Source organism: Perissodus microlepis, chromosome 18, assembly GCF_051167445.1.
Source record: "Perissodus microlepis isolate ML-2025 ecotype Zambia chromosome 18, ASM5116744v1, whole genome shotgun sequence".
Lineage (NCBI taxonomy): Eukaryota > Metazoa > Chordata > Actinopteri > Cichliformes > Cichlidae > Perissodus > Perissodus microlepis.
The window spans coordinates 11,623,284-11,642,014 of NC_140478.1; the positions used below are offsets into that span (position 1 = coordinate 11,623,284).

Here is an 18,731-nt window from a genome sequence, read left to right on the forward strand (position 1 = left end):
TGTTTTTGCAGGTTTATTAACAAAAATTGTACTAGAAAACACAGCGGAAGCATGTGGGTGTGTAGTTAAATCCATAATATTCATCTTTCTAATACACAGCATGTCTCCCTAACACAGGCTTACACATAGGGACACAAACGCACAGCGCTTCATTGGCTAATTCAATAATAAAGCAGGCAGCCAGTCGAGTCTATAGACAGGCAGAATAGACAGGCAGAATAGAGAGTAACTCATCTCTAACAGTCTGCCGTCTCCTGAGTGTTAAAACATGTAAATTTATGTAGGAGCCCATAGGAAACACATATTTACAATACGTTTAGGTAATCACAAGATATGCGAGGAGGCATTCGAGGCCCTGGGGACGAACGCAGTCAATACAAAAATAGTTTTTATGTGTCATTAATTCCCCCTGCATTCCCCGATACATCCCCCTTTTACCGCAGTAATACAGTAATCACTCACAATCGCACAGAAAATTATCTGCACTCATCTGTGGAATAAAAAAAAGCGGAGGGGCAAAACAGGGCGAGTCGTCCCATTTTAGCTCTCTGCTGCCTCTTTAATGTTCATCTGGGAGCCGCATGGCTGACGTCCATCCCGGCACGGTGATGGGAGTCAGCTCCGGAGCAGCTTAATGACAGTGGGATGTGGATGGTGGACTCGTTAAGAAACACGCACACACAGAGACACACACCTTTTTTCATGCTACATTGCCTGGGCCAGGACAACATAAAGGGTCATCGGCGGTGTGATGGAAAAAAAAGAAAAAGAGGCACCTCTGCGCTCACATTAGGCTGTGATAAGAGGAAACATTTCACCTCTGAGTGATGCCGATGCAAAAACGGACTCAATCCAGCTATAGTAATGAAAGCTGTGCAGATTCAGATGTGAGAAGCCAAATGGTCAAAGAAGTCATTACCTGCCTTTTCATTATGCCCTCCTCTCACACAGCCATATATCGCATTATTAGGCAAAGCCATCAAACCTGATGAATAAGCAAAGAACAAGACAAGCCCATTTTCATTGCCGAGCTAAAGAGAGCAGGTAATTCTGATGGAAATTTGTGTTTTTTTCCCCAAACCACAAACATCATCCCTGTGCAGCTGACAAAGTACAGCAAGACAAACACACATAGTGGAATTACAGTAGCATTTCCACATATAAACGCTCAGTGTCCTCTAGTGGACAAGGAAGATACAGGACACTTGTAATCTTGATCTACTGTTGACACCTAGAGGGCAAAAATTAAACAGCAACTCATAAATAGCTATATACGAGTGGAGGAGACCTTTAAAGAAAATGACACATCCTTCCTAATTGTAATCTTAATCCTCTGTCCATTGTTTTCTTGTAGCTATCGCCTGTAACTTACGATCACTATCAGACGAGCACCACTTAAATATTAACATTTAATCACACTCAAAATGTGATAAGAACGTACAGATGTACAGTACTGACTAACAACTTACTGAATGACTATTTGACTTCTTCTCACACTACCATATGCATATCCTGGTTGTGTGTCACATCTCTTTAATATGTCACAGTAGAAAAGATCAGTGCAAAGAACACTCTGGTGCAGTGTGCCCTCGGGTGAATTCTAGTGATAATGTAACTTTAAGTTACATTAATTTGAATGGTTTACGGATGAAAACCTAAACATCCACATCGTCAATAAGTTCAGTTTAATTATTCGTTTAACAGCAGTTTAGTGCTTCTGCATCAATCATGATGACCAGCATGAATGATGAGGACACTGAAGGGACGGGTCAATGCAGGCCAGACTTTACGAAGTACTCCTCACGTCCCTTTGAAACTATAAAGAGGTCATTCATCAGCTTGTGCAGCTAGTTTTAAAGCATAAGGACCCTACTAGAAAGCTGCAAAAAAAAAAAAAAAAGTGTTAGGATTTGGATGGGATATTGTGCACTCAGAGTCACCTGTCTGCACTGAGGAAAAATCTCTTTCCTGTTTGTCTCATGCTTTACCTGCACAATCTAAAACTGATATTATTTACATGTGCTGTGTAGCCTGCAAAGGTGACCCAGTGTTAAGGCTTAGTAATCATATAGGACTGAGAAAACAGAGGAAAAAGGAGAAACGTCTCTGAGAGTCATGGTTGGCTTAGAAGGCTTCAAAAAGCTCCGGAAAACAGTTATGATGAAAGCCCGGGTCCACCAGGAGCAGTTTGCAAATCCAGCTGACTCTAAATCTGGCAGCAGAGTTGCTCAGTATTTGAAAGTCTCAGGCGAACTTGTGCAAGAGTCCACGTCCTACGTCAGCCTCTTTAGCTTGCACATGTAAATGGGTCCAAAGTTAGCTGCTAGGTGCGGGATGACCATCTCACCCAGGTGGAGGTCCGGAGCGAAGTGAAAGGTGTTCCCGAACATGCGCATCAGGGGCCTCAGATCCACAACCTGAATGTGATCGAGAAATGAGGAAATAAAAGAAAAAGGGGCAGTTATTCGAGGTCTGATTTCAGTTTCTGTGCGTTTTATATCTCCCACAACTTTGATGTGTTTCTTATTGATACAAAAAAGTGTCTCGCTAACCTGTAGATGGATGCCATCTTTCTCTCGAGCTTGGTAGATAGCCTGTTCAACCACACTGAGGTTCTGGTTCTGTGAGAGCGTGCAGGTGGAGTAGAGGATCTCCCCACCAGGACAAGCGGCCTGGATTCCCGCTCTGCAGGAAACACAGAGGGTTTGATTTACATAACATCTAAATAAAAGTTCTCACTACCAGCTGTTATTTTGCTTAATTGTGCGCATATTTATATGAAACCATGCAAACTTTAACAGGCTCAAAGCCCATTTTGTTCAAATTTCCTCCAAACTTACAGCAGCAGCTCCAGCTGTAGCTGCGGGAGCCTGCGTCTCTCCCCAGTCCGACTCTTACTGAATATGTTGTTGTCGTCCTCCATGAGTGAATGTCTGTCTGTGGTGCAGGGAACGTCAACAAGGACCTGAATTTAGAGGGGGAAAAAAAGGAAAGGCTGAACAAAACTGAGGGTTTTTGAATAAAAACATAACGACAAAGAGCAAAACATGTGAAAAGGATGACTGTGACAATGTGGCACTGGCTTACTCTGTCAAAAGTGTTGCTTTCAATTTCCCCCCATTTGGTGCCATCGAAAGAGGTGATGCGCAGGTTCTCATTTGTCAAAAAATGCTTAGGAACATAGCTGTGGAGGACCTTCCTCAGTCGTAGTGTTCGAGACACTGAGCTGTCATTTATGCACAAAAACCCTTTGACGTAAATGCAAACAGGTGGACGGTTAACAGCAGAACAGCAAATAGAGAATAGGTGATAAAGACTTTTGGCCCGGAGATTCAAAAGACAAACTGAAAAAGGGTAAAAGTACTTTGACTTACTGATGGCCTGGGTCTGAAGCAAAGCCAGGGTCTTGCCTCCTGGAGCAGCACAGAGGTCAAGCACGCTGTGACCTTCTTGAACATCCAGTGCAAGACAGGGCAGCAGAGATGCTGCGTCCATCAGGTAGTAACCCAACAGGCCGTTCTTGTCTGGCCTGAAGAGGAGAAAAGAGAACTGAGGATCAGACTGCACGCTGCTAGAAGATGCTGTTGTTAGTAGCAGGATAGGAAATATTGCTCACCTTGCAGGCTTGAATCGTGTCACGTCGCCTCTCGGAAACACTAAACACTTGATGTTTGGGCTTAGGGATAGCTGCTTACCATCAACGTCAGAGCTCTTCATGGAAACATCACTAGGTTCCTCTGATTTTTCCTCCAAGCAAGAAGGAACTGCAAATTATATGCCAGTCAATAGATGATATAAGTGAGTTTTTAATAGTGTTAATTACTAAGATATTGACTTTTCCCAGTGAAATGTTTTAGTAAATAGTCTATTGAATGAATTTAAATCAAATCATTCACACTCCAGCGCTAGCTTCATAAAATTTTCTGAACTCTTCAGAGCATCAGAGATTGCCACAGCACAGCATTTCCTGCATCAGTAATAAGCAATAACCATAACTGTGACTGAGGCTAGCACACTTACCGTCTTTTTCTCTTTCACTGATGAAATCTACGCATCCCTGAGCTTTGAGCTCTGTCAGAACAGCGTTATGGGAGAAATTATTGAGCAGGGCTCCATATTTTCTCTCTGACAGCATGGCGAGTCGCACTGAGGGCCACAGCTGCCCCAGAGGGGTGCTATAGGTGGCGTCAAAGTGATGCACGGCCAGTCTGGTGGGTGGGAGCTTGGGACGTGTAGCAGCCTGTCAGAGAGCAAAGGAGGAGGACATTTAATATAAATGTTAATTCATTTTTATCCACGCTCTCTTTGTGCCAATTTCAATATAAAATTTAAATGCCCAGGAGAGTGGAAAGCTGGCTTTAATACATGTAAAATTAGAGTAGACCTATAATGTACATCTGTGTACAAATATATGTACCTGACCATTTTCAGAGGCAAGTTTTCTTTTTGTAAAGCCACTCAACACTGACCTATGAATCATTTCAGAACAAAAAAAGTCTCCTAACTCAAATGATGAACCAGGGTTGTGTCTATACATAAAAAACAACTTAACAAAGAACCAGTTTTAAATTGTATCTTTAGGCACTTTGTTACTTCCAGGCTGTCACAAAACACATCATCTCTTCCAATTTCTTTAATTGAATGTAAAATGAATGTAAAAAAAATGCCAAAGATAAAACAGTTTGATAGACATAAAACATCATTTTTGGACTGATTTGACCAAAGAAACCAGACAAATCGAGAAAAAAAAGGGGCTAAAACACCCAAACTATCTACAATATGAACAGTATCTGAAAGTCATGTTGGGTGTTTGGGATCTCGTCAAAATGGATGAAACTATAAACACAGAAATGTATGGTCAAATTTTAATCCACTTTGCAACACATCTAGGAAGTGTCTGACTGGCAACAGGATAATAAAAGTAAATCTGGATACAAAAACACAAAGTGAAACACTATCAGTCATGGATTGGGCCTCCCCAGAGCCCGGATTTCGACATTACTGAAACAGTGTGGGATCATCTTGACAGATAACAAAACAAAAGGCAGCCAACATCCAAAGATGAGCTCTGAATGTCCTTCAAGAAGCCCGAATAACTATTTCTGAAGATTACTTAAAGAAATTACAATAAGCTTGAATAAAGATTAGGATCTCAATCTCACTAATAAGAGAGTTCCTGCTGTGCTGAAGAATAAAGGTGGTCAAGGCAAATATTAACTTTCAAGGTATTTAGACCTGTACAACCTCTGTCTTTACCTTATATCAGAATCAGAGTGAGAATACTTATTAATCCCTAAGGAAATTATGTGGGTTACAGTTGCTCCAAGACAGTAACAGTAACAGACGAAACTATTTAAATAATACAATATGTTACAGAGTTTACCATTTTTTTTCTTTTCCACTGTGTTTAGCAGCCACACGAGAGCTAAATGCAAATACTGTCTGGTATTATTAACGTCAGTTATTCCCGTTGAGCACGTACCCATTTCTCTTTCACTCGGTGTCGTCTGGGTGTCAAACATCTTAAATCTTTAACTTTTCTTAACAGCAGGCTGGTGTCCCAGAGCAACGCCATCTTGCCGTGCCCCAGCTTTTTTTTCGTCCGACTTTGCGCTGACAGTTAAACAATGGTTCCGCACGCATTGAATATTTGAATGGGGTAGGGCCTTATACAAAATGGATATCTGTTATTGGTTCACATGGACATCAATAATTTCAGTCAACCAATAGGAAACGTTATCCGGTTATCCTTCTAGTAGTTTCCGGCGTGTGACCGACCTCGCGTCCTCGAACAGAAGTAGTGAAACCGAGGAGTTTCAGCTTTCTGAGTTTTATTTTGTAAAATTGTCAGACATAACCATGGTTTTCGAGAAAAAAATGCTCACACACGGGGACCCCGACGATGAGGTACCGAAAAATATCGTATTGTGTCTTTATAGACTGGTCTGTGTGTGTGTTTGACGAAGTTACCCAACTCTGCTGCTCAGTTTAGCGGTTTACCCTGCGAGTTTACTGTCAGCTCCTTTTAAGACCCTTTAATATAATTATCGCCATTAAACGAGGCTGGCAGCTGACGGTGTTACCCTGAGAGGCTGCTTGTTTTAACTGTGACTGATTCAGTGTGTTTCTTTCACACGGCACAGTTTTATTAGGTGATTATAATATCTGGACATTCTTTAACGTAATTAATAAAAATGTACACACAACTTAAAAAAAAAGCCCTATAAATCTGTAAGCGGTGCTGGGTTGTAACTGGATTTTAAAACATTGATATAAATGTCTCTGAATAGGAGGAAGATGCCCCTGCTGAGGAGGAGGAGGAGGAAGAAGAGGAGGAAGAGTTGGTGGTAATTGTTTATTTATTAATACTTATTATAACAACATGTATTCTGGTCACAAACAGCTTTTTATGTAGGACAAAAGGTTGAAAAAACCCCCATACACAGATGGGTTACTATACAAAGTCTGACTGATTTATCAGCGGGCCAGTATTATCAGCCGATATTACCTATGTGTCTGTGTATTGGTATCAGCATTTCTATATAACGAATTATATATTTTAAAAAGACAAACAAAAGAAACACCCTTCTTCTATGGTATAAGTGTTGATGAATATTTTGTCCGCCAGAGGGCACTCTGCAGCTTCCCTGCTTGCAAAACTTGTTTGATGCACAACAAACACAATAACCAGCTGATCTGAACAGTGTAAATAAGTTGATTAAAGAAAACAAAATGCCAGTAATGGATATTGGAGAAATCAGTTTGTTTTCTGTGTTTGAAAGGAAAAGAAATGTATCAAAATACCAGATTTTTACCTCACTAGATATAGTATAGGTCTTAAAATCTTTACTGGAAGAGCTAGGAATGGAACTATGGCTGTTGAGATGAGCATAGTGGTGCACAACAAGGTAAGTTTAGTGGCTTAGTGAGGGATCTCAAGCTTAAAATCTGAGTTTTATATTTTAGGAAATCAGCTTTCTGTGTACCTGGTAACTTGCACTGAAAACATATAACCTAGTCTGGAGGTGATCTTCAGAGTTGTGAGTTAAAATCAGTTGGAAGTATTTTCACTGACTCATGTGCGTCTATTCATTTGGTGATGCAAAACATGTATAAATGTAGAAAACAGAACGGACAGCAGAATACCTGTTCAATCATTCAACTTAATTTCACTTTGATCTGCTAAAATAATAATGCAGTTTCCACATTAGGCTGTGGGACAGTAACCTTCAATGTTTAAATGGATCCAGTTTAAAATTTCTGAGTGCAGCCATGATGTTAGAGGTAAACGGCAGCACTGAGAGCACCCAAGTGTTAAAATAATTAGCTTAAAAGGTTTTTTTTATTGCTCTGTAGAGTAAATCACTTGATTAACATTTTTCTACAGAAATAATAAACAGCTTTCCATTGAATTTTTATAGATTTTAATCATGCTTCTGATGTAGGGGAACACTCATAGGGATCATTTTGAGTAATATGATGCTTCCACAGCATGTCTTTTGTCCTGTCTTCCTTCTCTCACCCCAACCGGTTGCAGCAGATGGCCGCCTCTCCCTGACCCTGGTTCTGCCTGAGGTTTTTTCCTGAGGTTTCTTCCTGTTAAAAGGGAATTTTTCATTTCCACTGTTGCTAAAGTGCTTGCTCATAGGGGGTCATATGATTGTTGGGTTTTTCTCTCTATGTATTTATTGTAGGTCTACCTTACAATATGAAGCGCCTTGAAGCAACTGTTGTTGTGATTTGGCGCTATATAAATAAAATTGAATTGAATAAAACACCCCATTTTATTTGACACACAGAAAGCCTGGCTTATTAAACCTAACTTCATTATAAAATCACCTTCATGGTTTGAGAGTTGTGTTTTTGCCATCATTTTCCTGATGAATAGCATGGCTTCCTTTCATTTTAGGACCCTCTAGAAGCGATAAGAGCTAAGTGTGAGGAGACTGAACACTGTGTGCACTACAAGGAGCGTCTGGAGCTCTGTGAAACCCGGGTCAGTTCAAGGTCCAACACTGATGAGGAGTGTACAGAAGAACTCTTTGACTTTCTGCATGCGCGGGACCATTGTGTAAGTGTGCGCTAGACAAAGGAAAGATTATTCTCCTAGTGAAGATGCTCATTGTGCCACTTTCTGTCTCTACAGGTCGCACACAAGCTGTTCCACAATGTGAAATGACAACCCGTCCAGTAGACCTGATATAATTTCTGATAATGTAAAATAATCTACAAATGAAGCCTGTTGTTGTTCTCCTGAATTCCCTTGGGCTACGTTCCTGACACCCGTTTGTATGCAGTGCATACTAATATAGCTGATAGCAGTATTGACATCAAGAGTCACTAATAACATTGGAGCATACACTCTACAAATTTGTGTCAAGAAGGGATTGGCTGTAATGAAAATGTGATGAGGTGGAGTGTTAGAGCAAATATGCTGCTACAGTAATGGAAACCGGCTCAGGTTTGGTCATGACTTCACTCTGCTGACCAGAAAATAAAGGTTGTCTTTGGATTCCACTTAGTCTGAGCTGCTTCTTTTCAGAGCATCTGCGTTCTCAGGAGGGCTCCATGACTGATGGTTTAATTAGTTTTATCCAGCCACCAACGCTAAATGGTCTCACTGATGTTTACGATGACACAAAATTGGTCTCTGGTTGACGCCATTTCTATTTAATGGCGCATGCACTGGAACACTTGTTCCACGTTTGCAATTTTTGAAAAGCAGTTGAGGTAAAAGTTAATTAGATCAGAGCATTTTTTTCTCTCCCCACATAATCCCAAACGGGTGGGAGAATGTAAGGAGTGGATGCTGCCACTCGGTGACTAAAGGCAGCTATAGATTTTATTTTCTCCTCGAGACCTCTAAAGCCAAGGAGCGTCATTGTTTGAGTGTTTTTCCTCCCTTAAATATTAATGACTGATAAAAAACTTCACACAAATAATTTGGCTAAAATTTTATTTGAATACATGTAAAAAATAATTTAAAAAATAACCTCTGAAAAAAAGTATAGCGATGAGCAGATGGTGGCAGTGTGACTCCAAGTAGAGATTGAAGTCTCAAGAAAATAAGGTTAAATGGTGAAATAGCTCAATAGCTCATGCACATAGTGCATATCATTAGAGTGGATTTAGAGCCAGCCTCACCATGCATTTTCTTTATTGTTGCTAACAAAATCATCCATGGAGGCCTGCAGAGAAAAATGAGGACAAAGAAGATCATAAGTACTGGTGAATGAAGTTTTTCATCCACAGCACTCCAGTGTAGTTTGATCCATCTCACCAACTCTAGGGAAAAAGGAGCTTTCCAAAATATTACCTGAGAGATTTGGTCTCATTTTGTTCTGCTTAACATTGAAGTGAAACTGCAGAGCTTAACATTAAACCAATGCCAGGCAGCTACTCATATATATATATATATATATATATATATATATATATATATATATATATATATGAAAATGTGAGATACGAATAAACATTTTCTACAGGCTGAGGTAATATTTGCCCTCACCTGCATGAGCAACCTTTCCTTCCTCAGTTTTCTGTAGAACAGGAGGACTTCTGGGTCTGCCCGGACCACGCGGGGGTCAAAGTCCATGACCCTTAGACCCTCGAGGCTCCGAGCCCGAGACAGGGCCACGTAAGCCTGGCCACTCTCAAACACACGAGCCAAAGATATTTCCACACAGTCCAGCGTCATTCCCTTCAAAACAAAAGCATAAAACCATAACATCATAACCATCATTGTTACATAAAAACAACATGTACTGCTGGAAGTCCAGTGTTTGAAAAACCCAAAAAGCTGACTACTCGATTCTAGGATTCAACTACAAACCCCAATTAGAAAATTGTTATGTTGCTGCTTAAAATGCAAATAAAAACACAATGTACCATTTAAAGAAATCATTAGCTCATTTTGAATCTAATGGCAGCAACAGCTCTTAAAACAAAAAAGTTGGGACAGGGCCATGTTTGCCACGGTGTAGCATCCACTCTTCTTTTAGCAACAGTCCATAAACATGTAAACACTGAGAAAACCAGCTGCTGGACTTTGGAGAGAGAAAAGTATTATTATTATTATTATTATTATTGTGTTTTTTTTTAAACCCAATAATGTTTCTGACCTGATGTTCATCCAGCTGTTTCTTTTTAATACCACTTTTCCAGCCTTTGTTGCCCCCATTTTTTGAGACATTTGCCGCCCCCATCAAATTCAGCATGAGCTAATATTTTTCAGGACATGGTAAAATGTCTCAGTTTAAATATCTGATGTGTATTTTTGTTTTGTTGTGAATAAAATCATTGCATTTTTAAATTTTACAAGATCCCAGCTTTTTGTTAGCTGGAGGGAAACAAACAAAGGGTAATTGTTTAGTCTACAGTATAAGATTTGTGACAGGCCAGGAGCATCAACTTTCAGATTCACCTGACCAGCATATACACCTCCAACCTGAAATTATAATTTATTCAGGTCACACTATGAGGACATTGGTATGGAATCTAATTTTTATATCCTTGTGCCCTGACATGTCTGCTGTAGATCACCCCTTTGCACTCATTGGTCATTACCAATTAACCCAATTATCCAGAGATGACCCTTTTACCTTTAGCTAGATTCTCAGATGGAGGTCAGGATATTGAGTGTGTCAGTGCAGCAGAGCGGAAGATTGGCAATTGTTGAGTTACAGCTTGTGGTTAGATTGGGCCTCTATAGCAATTTCCCCTCAAATAGAATTGTTGCACTTAGTTTTCCCTGCCTGTTATACGATCATTATAAGATTTAAAATGGCCAGTGGGACTTTCTATGTGATATTGTTGTTTTTGTGCTTTCTAGGTGGCATTAGAACAGTGAGGAAGGGAGAAAACAAGAGAAAGGAAGAGGACAGACCCTGGTCTGGCCAACTCTTTAACAGAGAGCCAGTCAAGTAAATTTGTGTTAAAATCTCAGAAAATGAAGAGATAATTTAAAAAAATAAATAAATAAAAATAAAAAAAATTGAAAAAAAATCTTACATTTCTAAAGATATTATTCTGGTATATTTTAAGATGTGAAAAGAAAACTAAATTAGTGGTGTGTCCAACAAGCCAAAACAACTTGTTACTTTTACAATATGTTTGCTAATGTCAGCTATAGACAATAAAAAGCCTTTGAAATCGAGCTGTACATTCAGAACATGTTAAACAGAGGAACTCTGTACTTCGCTCATAGTGACAAACAGGAATCTGCGATTAACTGATTTTTAAATTGATCACAATGTGAATAATTTTTTTTTTTTTTTTTTTTTTTTTTAAACAAAGTCAGCAATTGTAGTGATTAGGTTATGTAGTCTTTACTGCATAGCCACCACTGTTCCATTTTCGTAACTGGTCCAAACTAATAAAGATAAAAGCAATAAAAATATTTCCATGTAGTGGAACATAGAGTAAATTAAATATTCATTATATTCCATATATCCCTTTTTCTAATTTTTTATCCCACATTTTTAATTTATCACACTGAACACTGACAAAGTGCAGCTTTTCAAAGTTGGTGACAGAGGGAAAAAGATGTTTAGCAGGTATAATGTTCACCATCTGCAAACCATGTGACTAGATCAAGTTTAAAATAATATTTTTATAGTTTCAAAAGGAGACAAATATGTTTCCAGTAACAAGTGCAAACATGTCCAAAGAGTTTAAGGCAACTAACAGGCTCTGCTTGAATCCCTTGTACAAAATTTCAATACAATCCATTTTATAGCTGTTGCAAGGCGGTGGACCGTTGAACATAATTTGGCATGCAAGATAATCCAAATATAAACATACTCAAACTTTCTTTTTAAAAAGAAAAAAAAATACAAAAATGAGCACCATCTGCACCTCTGAAATTGCCTTCTGTCTTCCTCTCACTCTCATGTTAACCAGGAGGCAAAGTGAATAATATGAACTAAGCTGAGCTTCAACAGGGATGCTGGAATTAGACCTAATCATGGCATTTTTTTGCTGTTTTTCCTTTTACAACAAATGACATGCAAAACCCCCCGAAAACATCCAAACTACACACAGAAAGACCCCAGCAGGGCTGTAGATTAAAATGTTAGTGTGAGGCAACAGTGCACCACCATGCTTCACAGTTTTGAACTAATTTTTAATTTGAACTTTTTAAATAATCATGTAAACAGTTTATCAAAGACAAACCCCCATAAAACACTGGTGCCCCATGACAACACCAAACAACGTGCTCTACAAAGAAAATATAAGGTCATCATCGGGAAGTGAGCACCGAATGTTTACTGACCTGGCTCTTGTGGATGGAGATGGCCCAGGCCAATTTGAGTGGCAGCTGCTGTCGGCTCAGGTGGATCCCACCACCAGACTTAAACACCCAGCGCTCTGGCTTCAGCACCTCTGTGACGCCGCACAGGAAACGCACACGTGGGAGTCCTGCGGAAACAAACAGCATTGGACAAGATGCCAAGGATGTAGACAAGTGTGTTTCCTAAAAAAGTCAAACTAATATAAAATCCTCTCTTGCCATTGCTTACGTAGGATTTTTAACAAATATATTTTCACAATTAGGTACGGACCATGTTTTCCAGACTCAAAATCAACCACGACACCTCGTGCTCCGTTCACCAGACCTCGAGCAACATCCAAGTTCTTTGTCAGCATGACCTTAAAAATACAAGCAAGCAGTAAAGCAGGTGTTAAAAAGGGTTTGTGTAAAATAAAATGGTTTCTCTGGGAACACATACACACGTGCACACGCACACCTGAGCTCCCACTTTGAGTTGGATCAGCCTGCCGACAGGACTGTGAGCATCTATAGTGTTGACCAGCACTGGGTCGCTGTCTAGTGCCTCAAACAGACGCGCTGACCCTAAGGAGCAGTGAGAGATTAATTCAACTGAAAACTAGTGGCACTTCTTAAAGGAATGTGGTAACAGACAGTAAATGTGATGGGGGAAAATGAAAGGGAAGACCTTAAACATACATATAAAAATCTGGTGCTGCTGTCAGCTAAATACACTCCAAAGTTTCCTGAATAGTTGTGTCCATGAAAATACTGGTACACCACTACAGGAAATGACAAAATCAGCACCCCGTTGAGACTGAAAGCACCTGTTTGGGGTTTATCTTGGATGGAACTGGGCTTTTGGGGAGGCACAAACATGTAAACACAACTTGCATGTATAGAAACAGCAGAAAAAAAGAGTCAGAGTTTTGGAGCTTTTCACAAAGTTATGGTTTTTTGTTCAGACGATCAGAAATGTCTATGCCAGTTAATGAAACAGTTTGGAAAATAAATAAATAAAACATTTCTCAAATTGCCAGGCAGGATAGACCACACTCTTGAGAGGAAATTGATTATAACAAGGTTGCCATATGTGTTGTCCATTTTCAATTGGATCCAAGCCAAACAAAGTAACACATGCATTTCTTTTTTTTTGTGGGCGGGGCAATCAGAGGAATTCAGACCTGGTAATTGCTGGAGTTTGTTCTCGTTGGTGAGATCCACGTCATCTTTGTGTGTGCACAGCCTGGTCGCTAGGATACCGTCCCTTTCAATCTGATGGTAGGCACTTTTGATCAGCTTGGCTGTGACTTCCTCCGTCACCCTGAATTGTGTTAATTGACAAAAAACAAACCACAACCTTCCTTTAAAAATCTTCCTGCCCAATCAGAGCAATTCAAAAACCTTAATGGCCTCAAGGACATTTATAACATATGTACATAAATGGAAACAACATGATGTAATACAATTTCAGGTGAGATTGCATTAGTTGAACAAAACAAAATGCGATAATGAAACAGGGTTACCTCCCCACCCTCACTGCCTGCAGGAGGGAGATGAAGCTCTGGTCTGTTTGCCTGCGCACTTCCATTAACTCCATATTGATCTGGATCACCTTACGCCAACTCCTGGCCTGAAGGGTCAGAAAGTGGAAAAGTTCATCTTCCCCAAAAATGCATTAATGCTCTCGAGGAAATACGCAGAACAGAATCTGGCTCGTGAACAGAATAGACGTGTTGAAAAATGCAACAACTCAGTGCAGTCTCTCAGCATCAGAAAAGTAACCGCTTAACAATGCATAGAAATCACAGCTTTAACATCTAGTTTACACAAATAAATGCATTAAATATGATATTGTCATCTTTTAAAAATTGCTCTTCAAAGTAAGCCAGTTTCTTTCCAAACTTCTTCTACTTTAAATAATAGGCCTGGAACTAAGGGCCTAATCACTCTGTAATTAAATGGATTTTCACTATTTTATTTGAAATTACAATGCAAGTTTATTTACATACAAATACTAGAATAAGCACATAAGGGGGTTAGACTTTTACAGCAACCTGTACTCTAAGAAAATTTAAGTTATGGCAATTTTATGATAATTTTGCAGAAAAAAAAACAATATTTCCTTATAGTGCATCACAAATACGCTGTACTTTTCAGGACATGGGCGTAGTGTGGAGTGGATCAGTCTTTTTACATCACATATGTGGATGTGCATAATGGATGTTCTATTATTGAAATGTCCTTTTATTTTAGCAAATTAAATGCAATATGGGCCATTTTCCATTAGCAACTTACAAGAAAAAAAAGTAAATACCATCAAAATTTGCAAGCGTGTTTCCTTTCACAGTCACTGTTCAAACATAACTTTCAAAACGAGTGTACAGGAAAAGACTGTCTCTTATTCTGTAAAATACCTGGAAGTTAGGCACTATTTAAAATTACTTAAAATGAATAACAGAATAATATGAGTTTCCTTTTCTATAAAACACCCAAAGTTATGCAACACTTCAAATGTACTTGCATATTACGTCCAATTATTTACACACACTTAAATTTACTTGCATCATAATTAATAATGCTTTTTCCTGACTTGTTACCGCCGTATTCTAATGTACCTACGTCTTTGTTTTATTTGTAGGTAAATATTTTTACATTGTCATTTAAAATAAAAAACAGTGGGAAGTTAGACCCTTAGTTACAAGCTGTATTATAAAGCGTTACCTCATCTTCTAAGAGGCTCCACTATGATCTGACCTGAAAACAGAAGCTGGCTTTTTCTTTTCCCTTAGAAACTGGAGGCAGCTGAAGAAAGTCACCACAAACGATCAGCTGGATCCCTCCAAATGGCTCGGTAGACCTCCTCACGGACCTGCAAGATTTCAAAGAATTTTAGCCAAGCATTTGTCTGTCAGACAAATGGCTTCAGATTTGACTCTAGAATACTTTGATTCAGAGAGGAGTTTGTGGTAGAATCAGTGACACCAGAGTGTCCACGTCCTGTGGCTCCAAACCAAGCTCAAATCAGCACACCACCAGTTTTTATGATGCGTTTGTGCTGACATGCTGTGTTTGTGTGGTGCTGTGTGTTATGAGCAAACATCTCCACTTTAGTCTCATCTGTCCAAAGAACACTGTTTCACAAGCCTTGTGGTTTGTTTAGATAGAACTGCTTTAAATTTCCCTGAGCACCGCACAGTCTGATGTTCAGGTTTGTTGGGTGGAATGCTCCTAAAGACTGTGGTATTGTGCCGACCAAACCTCTGCTTTTATAGAGATGCTCACAGTTGATAATGTTTAATTAATCATATGCATTTGATTAGCAGCACCTGAATTCTACCTACCCTCTTAACTCCTGTTGAAAGAGAAAATAAAGAAGTAAAATAATATTTAAAAAAAATAAAAGATCTTCTTGACTTCAGCTCTAACAAAACCAAACTTTAAGCAAACACTTGCTATGGACTATGCGAGTATGTACATTTACATTTTGGAATAAATTAACATTACAAAGTCATTTTAGATCTCAGTCCAGGTGCCCATCTTTGAATCACCATCCTCACCTAGCTACTGCCTCAAGCTTGTCAAAGAACTGAGCCTCCACCATGGAAATCTCATCAATGATAAGGTGTCGACAGCTAGTCCAGTGCTGGAGCACCCCGGGCCTCTGAGCCAGCTCGATGCACTGCTCCAGTGGGGCAGAGCCTGAGCCAATACCTGGAAAGAGCAATGATTCAGAGAATGGAAAGAAAGAAGATAGCCAGGAAGAACAAAAATGATTAACACCCTTGCAAATACTCAGCTCACATCCTACTGTATATTAAGATTTAATTAAAAAGGTCTGTTAAAAAGTGAAAAGATATCCGAGGAGCCTGCCTCAAAGATTTAAAGATTCATAAAGTGAAACGGGGCATCAAGCAGACATTGAAATGAGTCCAAGGATGTGGTTTTAATTAATTGAGTAAAGAAACAAAGAAGGGGCCAATTATAAGGACAGCTAAAACGATTATCCATATTTATCAGTTATATCCACTAAAACCTGAGGAAAACAGAACTTTTTTTTCCCCCATTTTATTGCATTGAGATCATGAACGTTTAGACTGCTGGTTACACTAAACAGCCTGAAGAGGGATTAAAATTGTAATTTTAAGCAGTCTGTACTTATAAAGTTTTTATACATTTTCTATCCAATTTGAGCATTCAAAGTGTGTTCTTGCCACATGCACATTAATCTGAGTGCTTTTTTGTTTGCTTAAGGCTAAGCCCTTAACCTCACACTCCAATAGAAGCAAATCAGGGTTCAGCATCTTGCCCAAGGACAATTTAATACATGCAGGCTAGGGAGCCAAGGATCTTCAGACCTTCTGATTAGAAAAGGAGCTGCTCTAACAGTTGACTCCAAGACAAGGATCAGCAGAATAATTATGTTTGTGCTTATAACCAATTTTCCCATTTCAGTTTTAGAACAAGCTTAAAAAAAATGATACCTGTAAATTGACCAATTATTTGTGTCATCTTGTTGATGCAGTGGGAAATAAATTGAGCTCCAGATAGTCCCAGTGATTATATTAACACACTTCAGATAATTGACTGACCAGCAAAGTTGTGTAACGTTGTTCCTCCGATGTGACACGCAGCCACTCCCGTGCTGGCTGTGGCAAAAGTGCTCTTTGGTGGAAGAGATCCCATGATTCTCTTGAGCAAGAAGGACTTCCCTGTACCTGAAAACACAACCGAGCAATATTTACACCAAGCTGTGTTGATGAAAATGTCACAAGAGGGATTTTATAAGCAATTTGCAGCCTGTAATTTAGCAGAAGAGTCAGGCAAAACAAGCAGTTTCTCAGTGTCATCACTGTGAAACTTTATCTTTGTGCACTTTTTACCTGCACTTCCGGTGAAAAAGACATTCTTGCCACTCAGCACTGCACTGAGAACAGCAGCCTGCTCTTTGTTAAGCTTGCGTGATGGTAAGGAGAGGATTGGCTTCTTACTCGGGTTGGCCTTTACCTGGAACAATGACAATATCTGCTGTCATCTTTGTTTAAGTGTAACCCACAGTGTGAACAGAGAGAATGTGTTCAGGACACCAGTGCCTCCTGTGGAAAACAGTCCAGCAGTTTGCTGTGAGGCAACCTGAATGTAAATGGGAGAGAGTGCTGTGTGTACAACTCACTGGGCTGAAGTTACAGTCACTCCTGGAGCGTTTGACCTGCTGTCCTGTACTTGCAGCTGTCATCCTATTAGTGCGGTCCGTCAGTCCGTTAGGAGCCACTTTACTTCTCAGCTCATTGACTTTCTGGATGTCTTTTTGCTGCAGGGGGCTGATGGCCTCGAAGCTGCGGGGCAGGCCGGCCTTGAGCTTCTCTCGGTTGCTCAGAGGCTTGCTGCCCTGCCAGGCCTGGTGTTTGATGCTCAGGGTTTTGAGAAAGAGGCTAAGCTGGTCAGTCGGACAGTTTGACATGAGGACCTGGATGTTTTCAGGGACCAGTTTCACGGTGCACTTCCCATCTCTGGCAAACTTGGTGAAAAGTTTGAACTCTTTCAGATGGTAGCTTTGGGGCACTTTGCCGTCGTGGACTCGCAGGATGATCTCCTGGTGCTCATTCCGGCCCAGAATTACTGAGGCTTTGCGGATGACCTTCCTCCGGGTGGCCTGTCCCGAGCTGTTGAGCTGCTCCACCGTCACAGTGCACTGAAGCTGTGCGCCGTCCTCTCCCGATAACATCACAGCGACTCTGAGCACAAAAACATACTTAACATGAATTAACAATAAAACTAATAACACTGTAGCTGCCAGAGTGCATGAATCTTACAAAGAGGAAACGCTACTATGGTTTAAGAAAGCCTGAATTCAAAAGCAGCCGTGCTTGTACTACTCAACCTAAACAAACAACAAAGCTGAATATGCGATCCGGGTTTAAATCAACCTCTTACCGCTGTTTTTAAATACATTTGTGCTAACCTTTGTGTGTCAGCTGCTCCTGCACTTCTGAACTCAAAACACCGATTTTCAAATTGTCGGTGCGTGAGATCAGCCAATAGCAAAGTGATGCTCCCGGCCAATCAGAGAGAGGAGATTTAACATTACAACCAATGGGAGATGACAAATGACGCCCCCTTGCTTCCTGCGACCAATCAGTGAGCACGTTGTCGTGACGTTGACATTTGAGTGAAATACACATGGCTATCCGGAAATTACTATGGAGGCAGGCAAATCCGACCGGTGAGATCTCAACAAAGCAGCTGTTCTCACTTTAAATTCAACAGAAAATACATTTAACTGATTGTTTTTGAGTCATTCGGAAGCATTTGTAGTCTACCTTAGATACCTTTAAGTGCGCATGCGTCAACCAGTTGTTCCTGCTTTTTCTCTTCAACTTTTTGTCTTTTACTTTGACAAGGTAAGTCATGGGGTGTTTGTCACATAATAATCTTAGGAATTATTAATGTATTCTGA

At 40.0% G+C, this 18,731-nt stretch overlaps 3 protein-coding genes across 3 annotated transcripts; 1 reads left to right on the top strand and 2 right to left on the bottom strand.

Annotated features, from left to right (window-relative positions):
- nsun4 (NOP2/Sun RNA methyltransferase 4) lies at nt 1-5,601 on the bottom strand. The gene is made up of 8 exons (XM_084913425.1): nt 5,483-5,601; nt 4,021-4,240; nt 3,617-3,764; nt 3,375-3,529; nt 3,088-3,248; nt 2,841-2,965; nt 2,553-2,685; nt 1-2,417 (listed from the first exon to the last, which is right to left on the bottom strand). The coding sequence occupies exons 1-8, from the start codon at nt 5,573-5,575 to the stop codon at nt 2,274-2,276; spliced, it is 1,179 nt and encodes a 392-aa protein (XP_084769551.1). The 5' UTR covers nt 5,576-5,601; the 3' UTR covers nt 1-2,273.
- Nucleotides 5,602-5,738: 137 nt separating this feature from the next.
- On the top strand, nt 5,739-8,517 carry LOC146367393 (cytochrome b-c1 complex subunit 6, mitochondrial-like). The gene is made up of 4 exons (XM_084913255.1): nt 5,739-5,907; nt 6,291-6,347; nt 7,910-8,071; nt 8,147-8,517. The coding sequence occupies exons 1-4, from the start codon at nt 5,860-5,862 to the stop codon at nt 8,177-8,179; spliced, it is 300 nt and encodes a 99-aa protein (XP_084769381.1). The 5' UTR covers nt 5,739-5,859; the 3' UTR covers nt 8,180-8,517.
- A 397-nt stretch (nt 8,518-8,914) lies between these two features.
- On the bottom strand, nt 8,915-18,344 carry pif1 (PIF1 5'-to-3' DNA helicase homolog (S. cerevisiae)). Its single transcript, XM_084913254.1, has 13 exons — nt 18,237-18,344; nt 17,448-18,009; nt 17,158-17,281; nt 16,867-16,992; nt 15,835-15,988; nt 15,032-15,146; nt 13,801-13,907; nt 13,459-13,598; nt 12,753-12,859; nt 12,567-12,654; nt 12,278-12,423; nt 9,512-9,703; nt 8,915-9,188 (listed from the first exon to the last, which is right to left on the bottom strand). The coding sequence occupies exons 2-13, from the start codon at nt 17,997-17,999 to the stop codon at nt 9,141-9,143; spliced, it is 1,899 nt and encodes a 632-aa protein (XP_084769380.1). The 5' UTR covers nt 18,000-18,009; nt 18,237-18,344; the 3' UTR covers nt 8,915-9,140.
- Nucleotides 18,345-18,731: the final 387 nt, after the last annotated feature.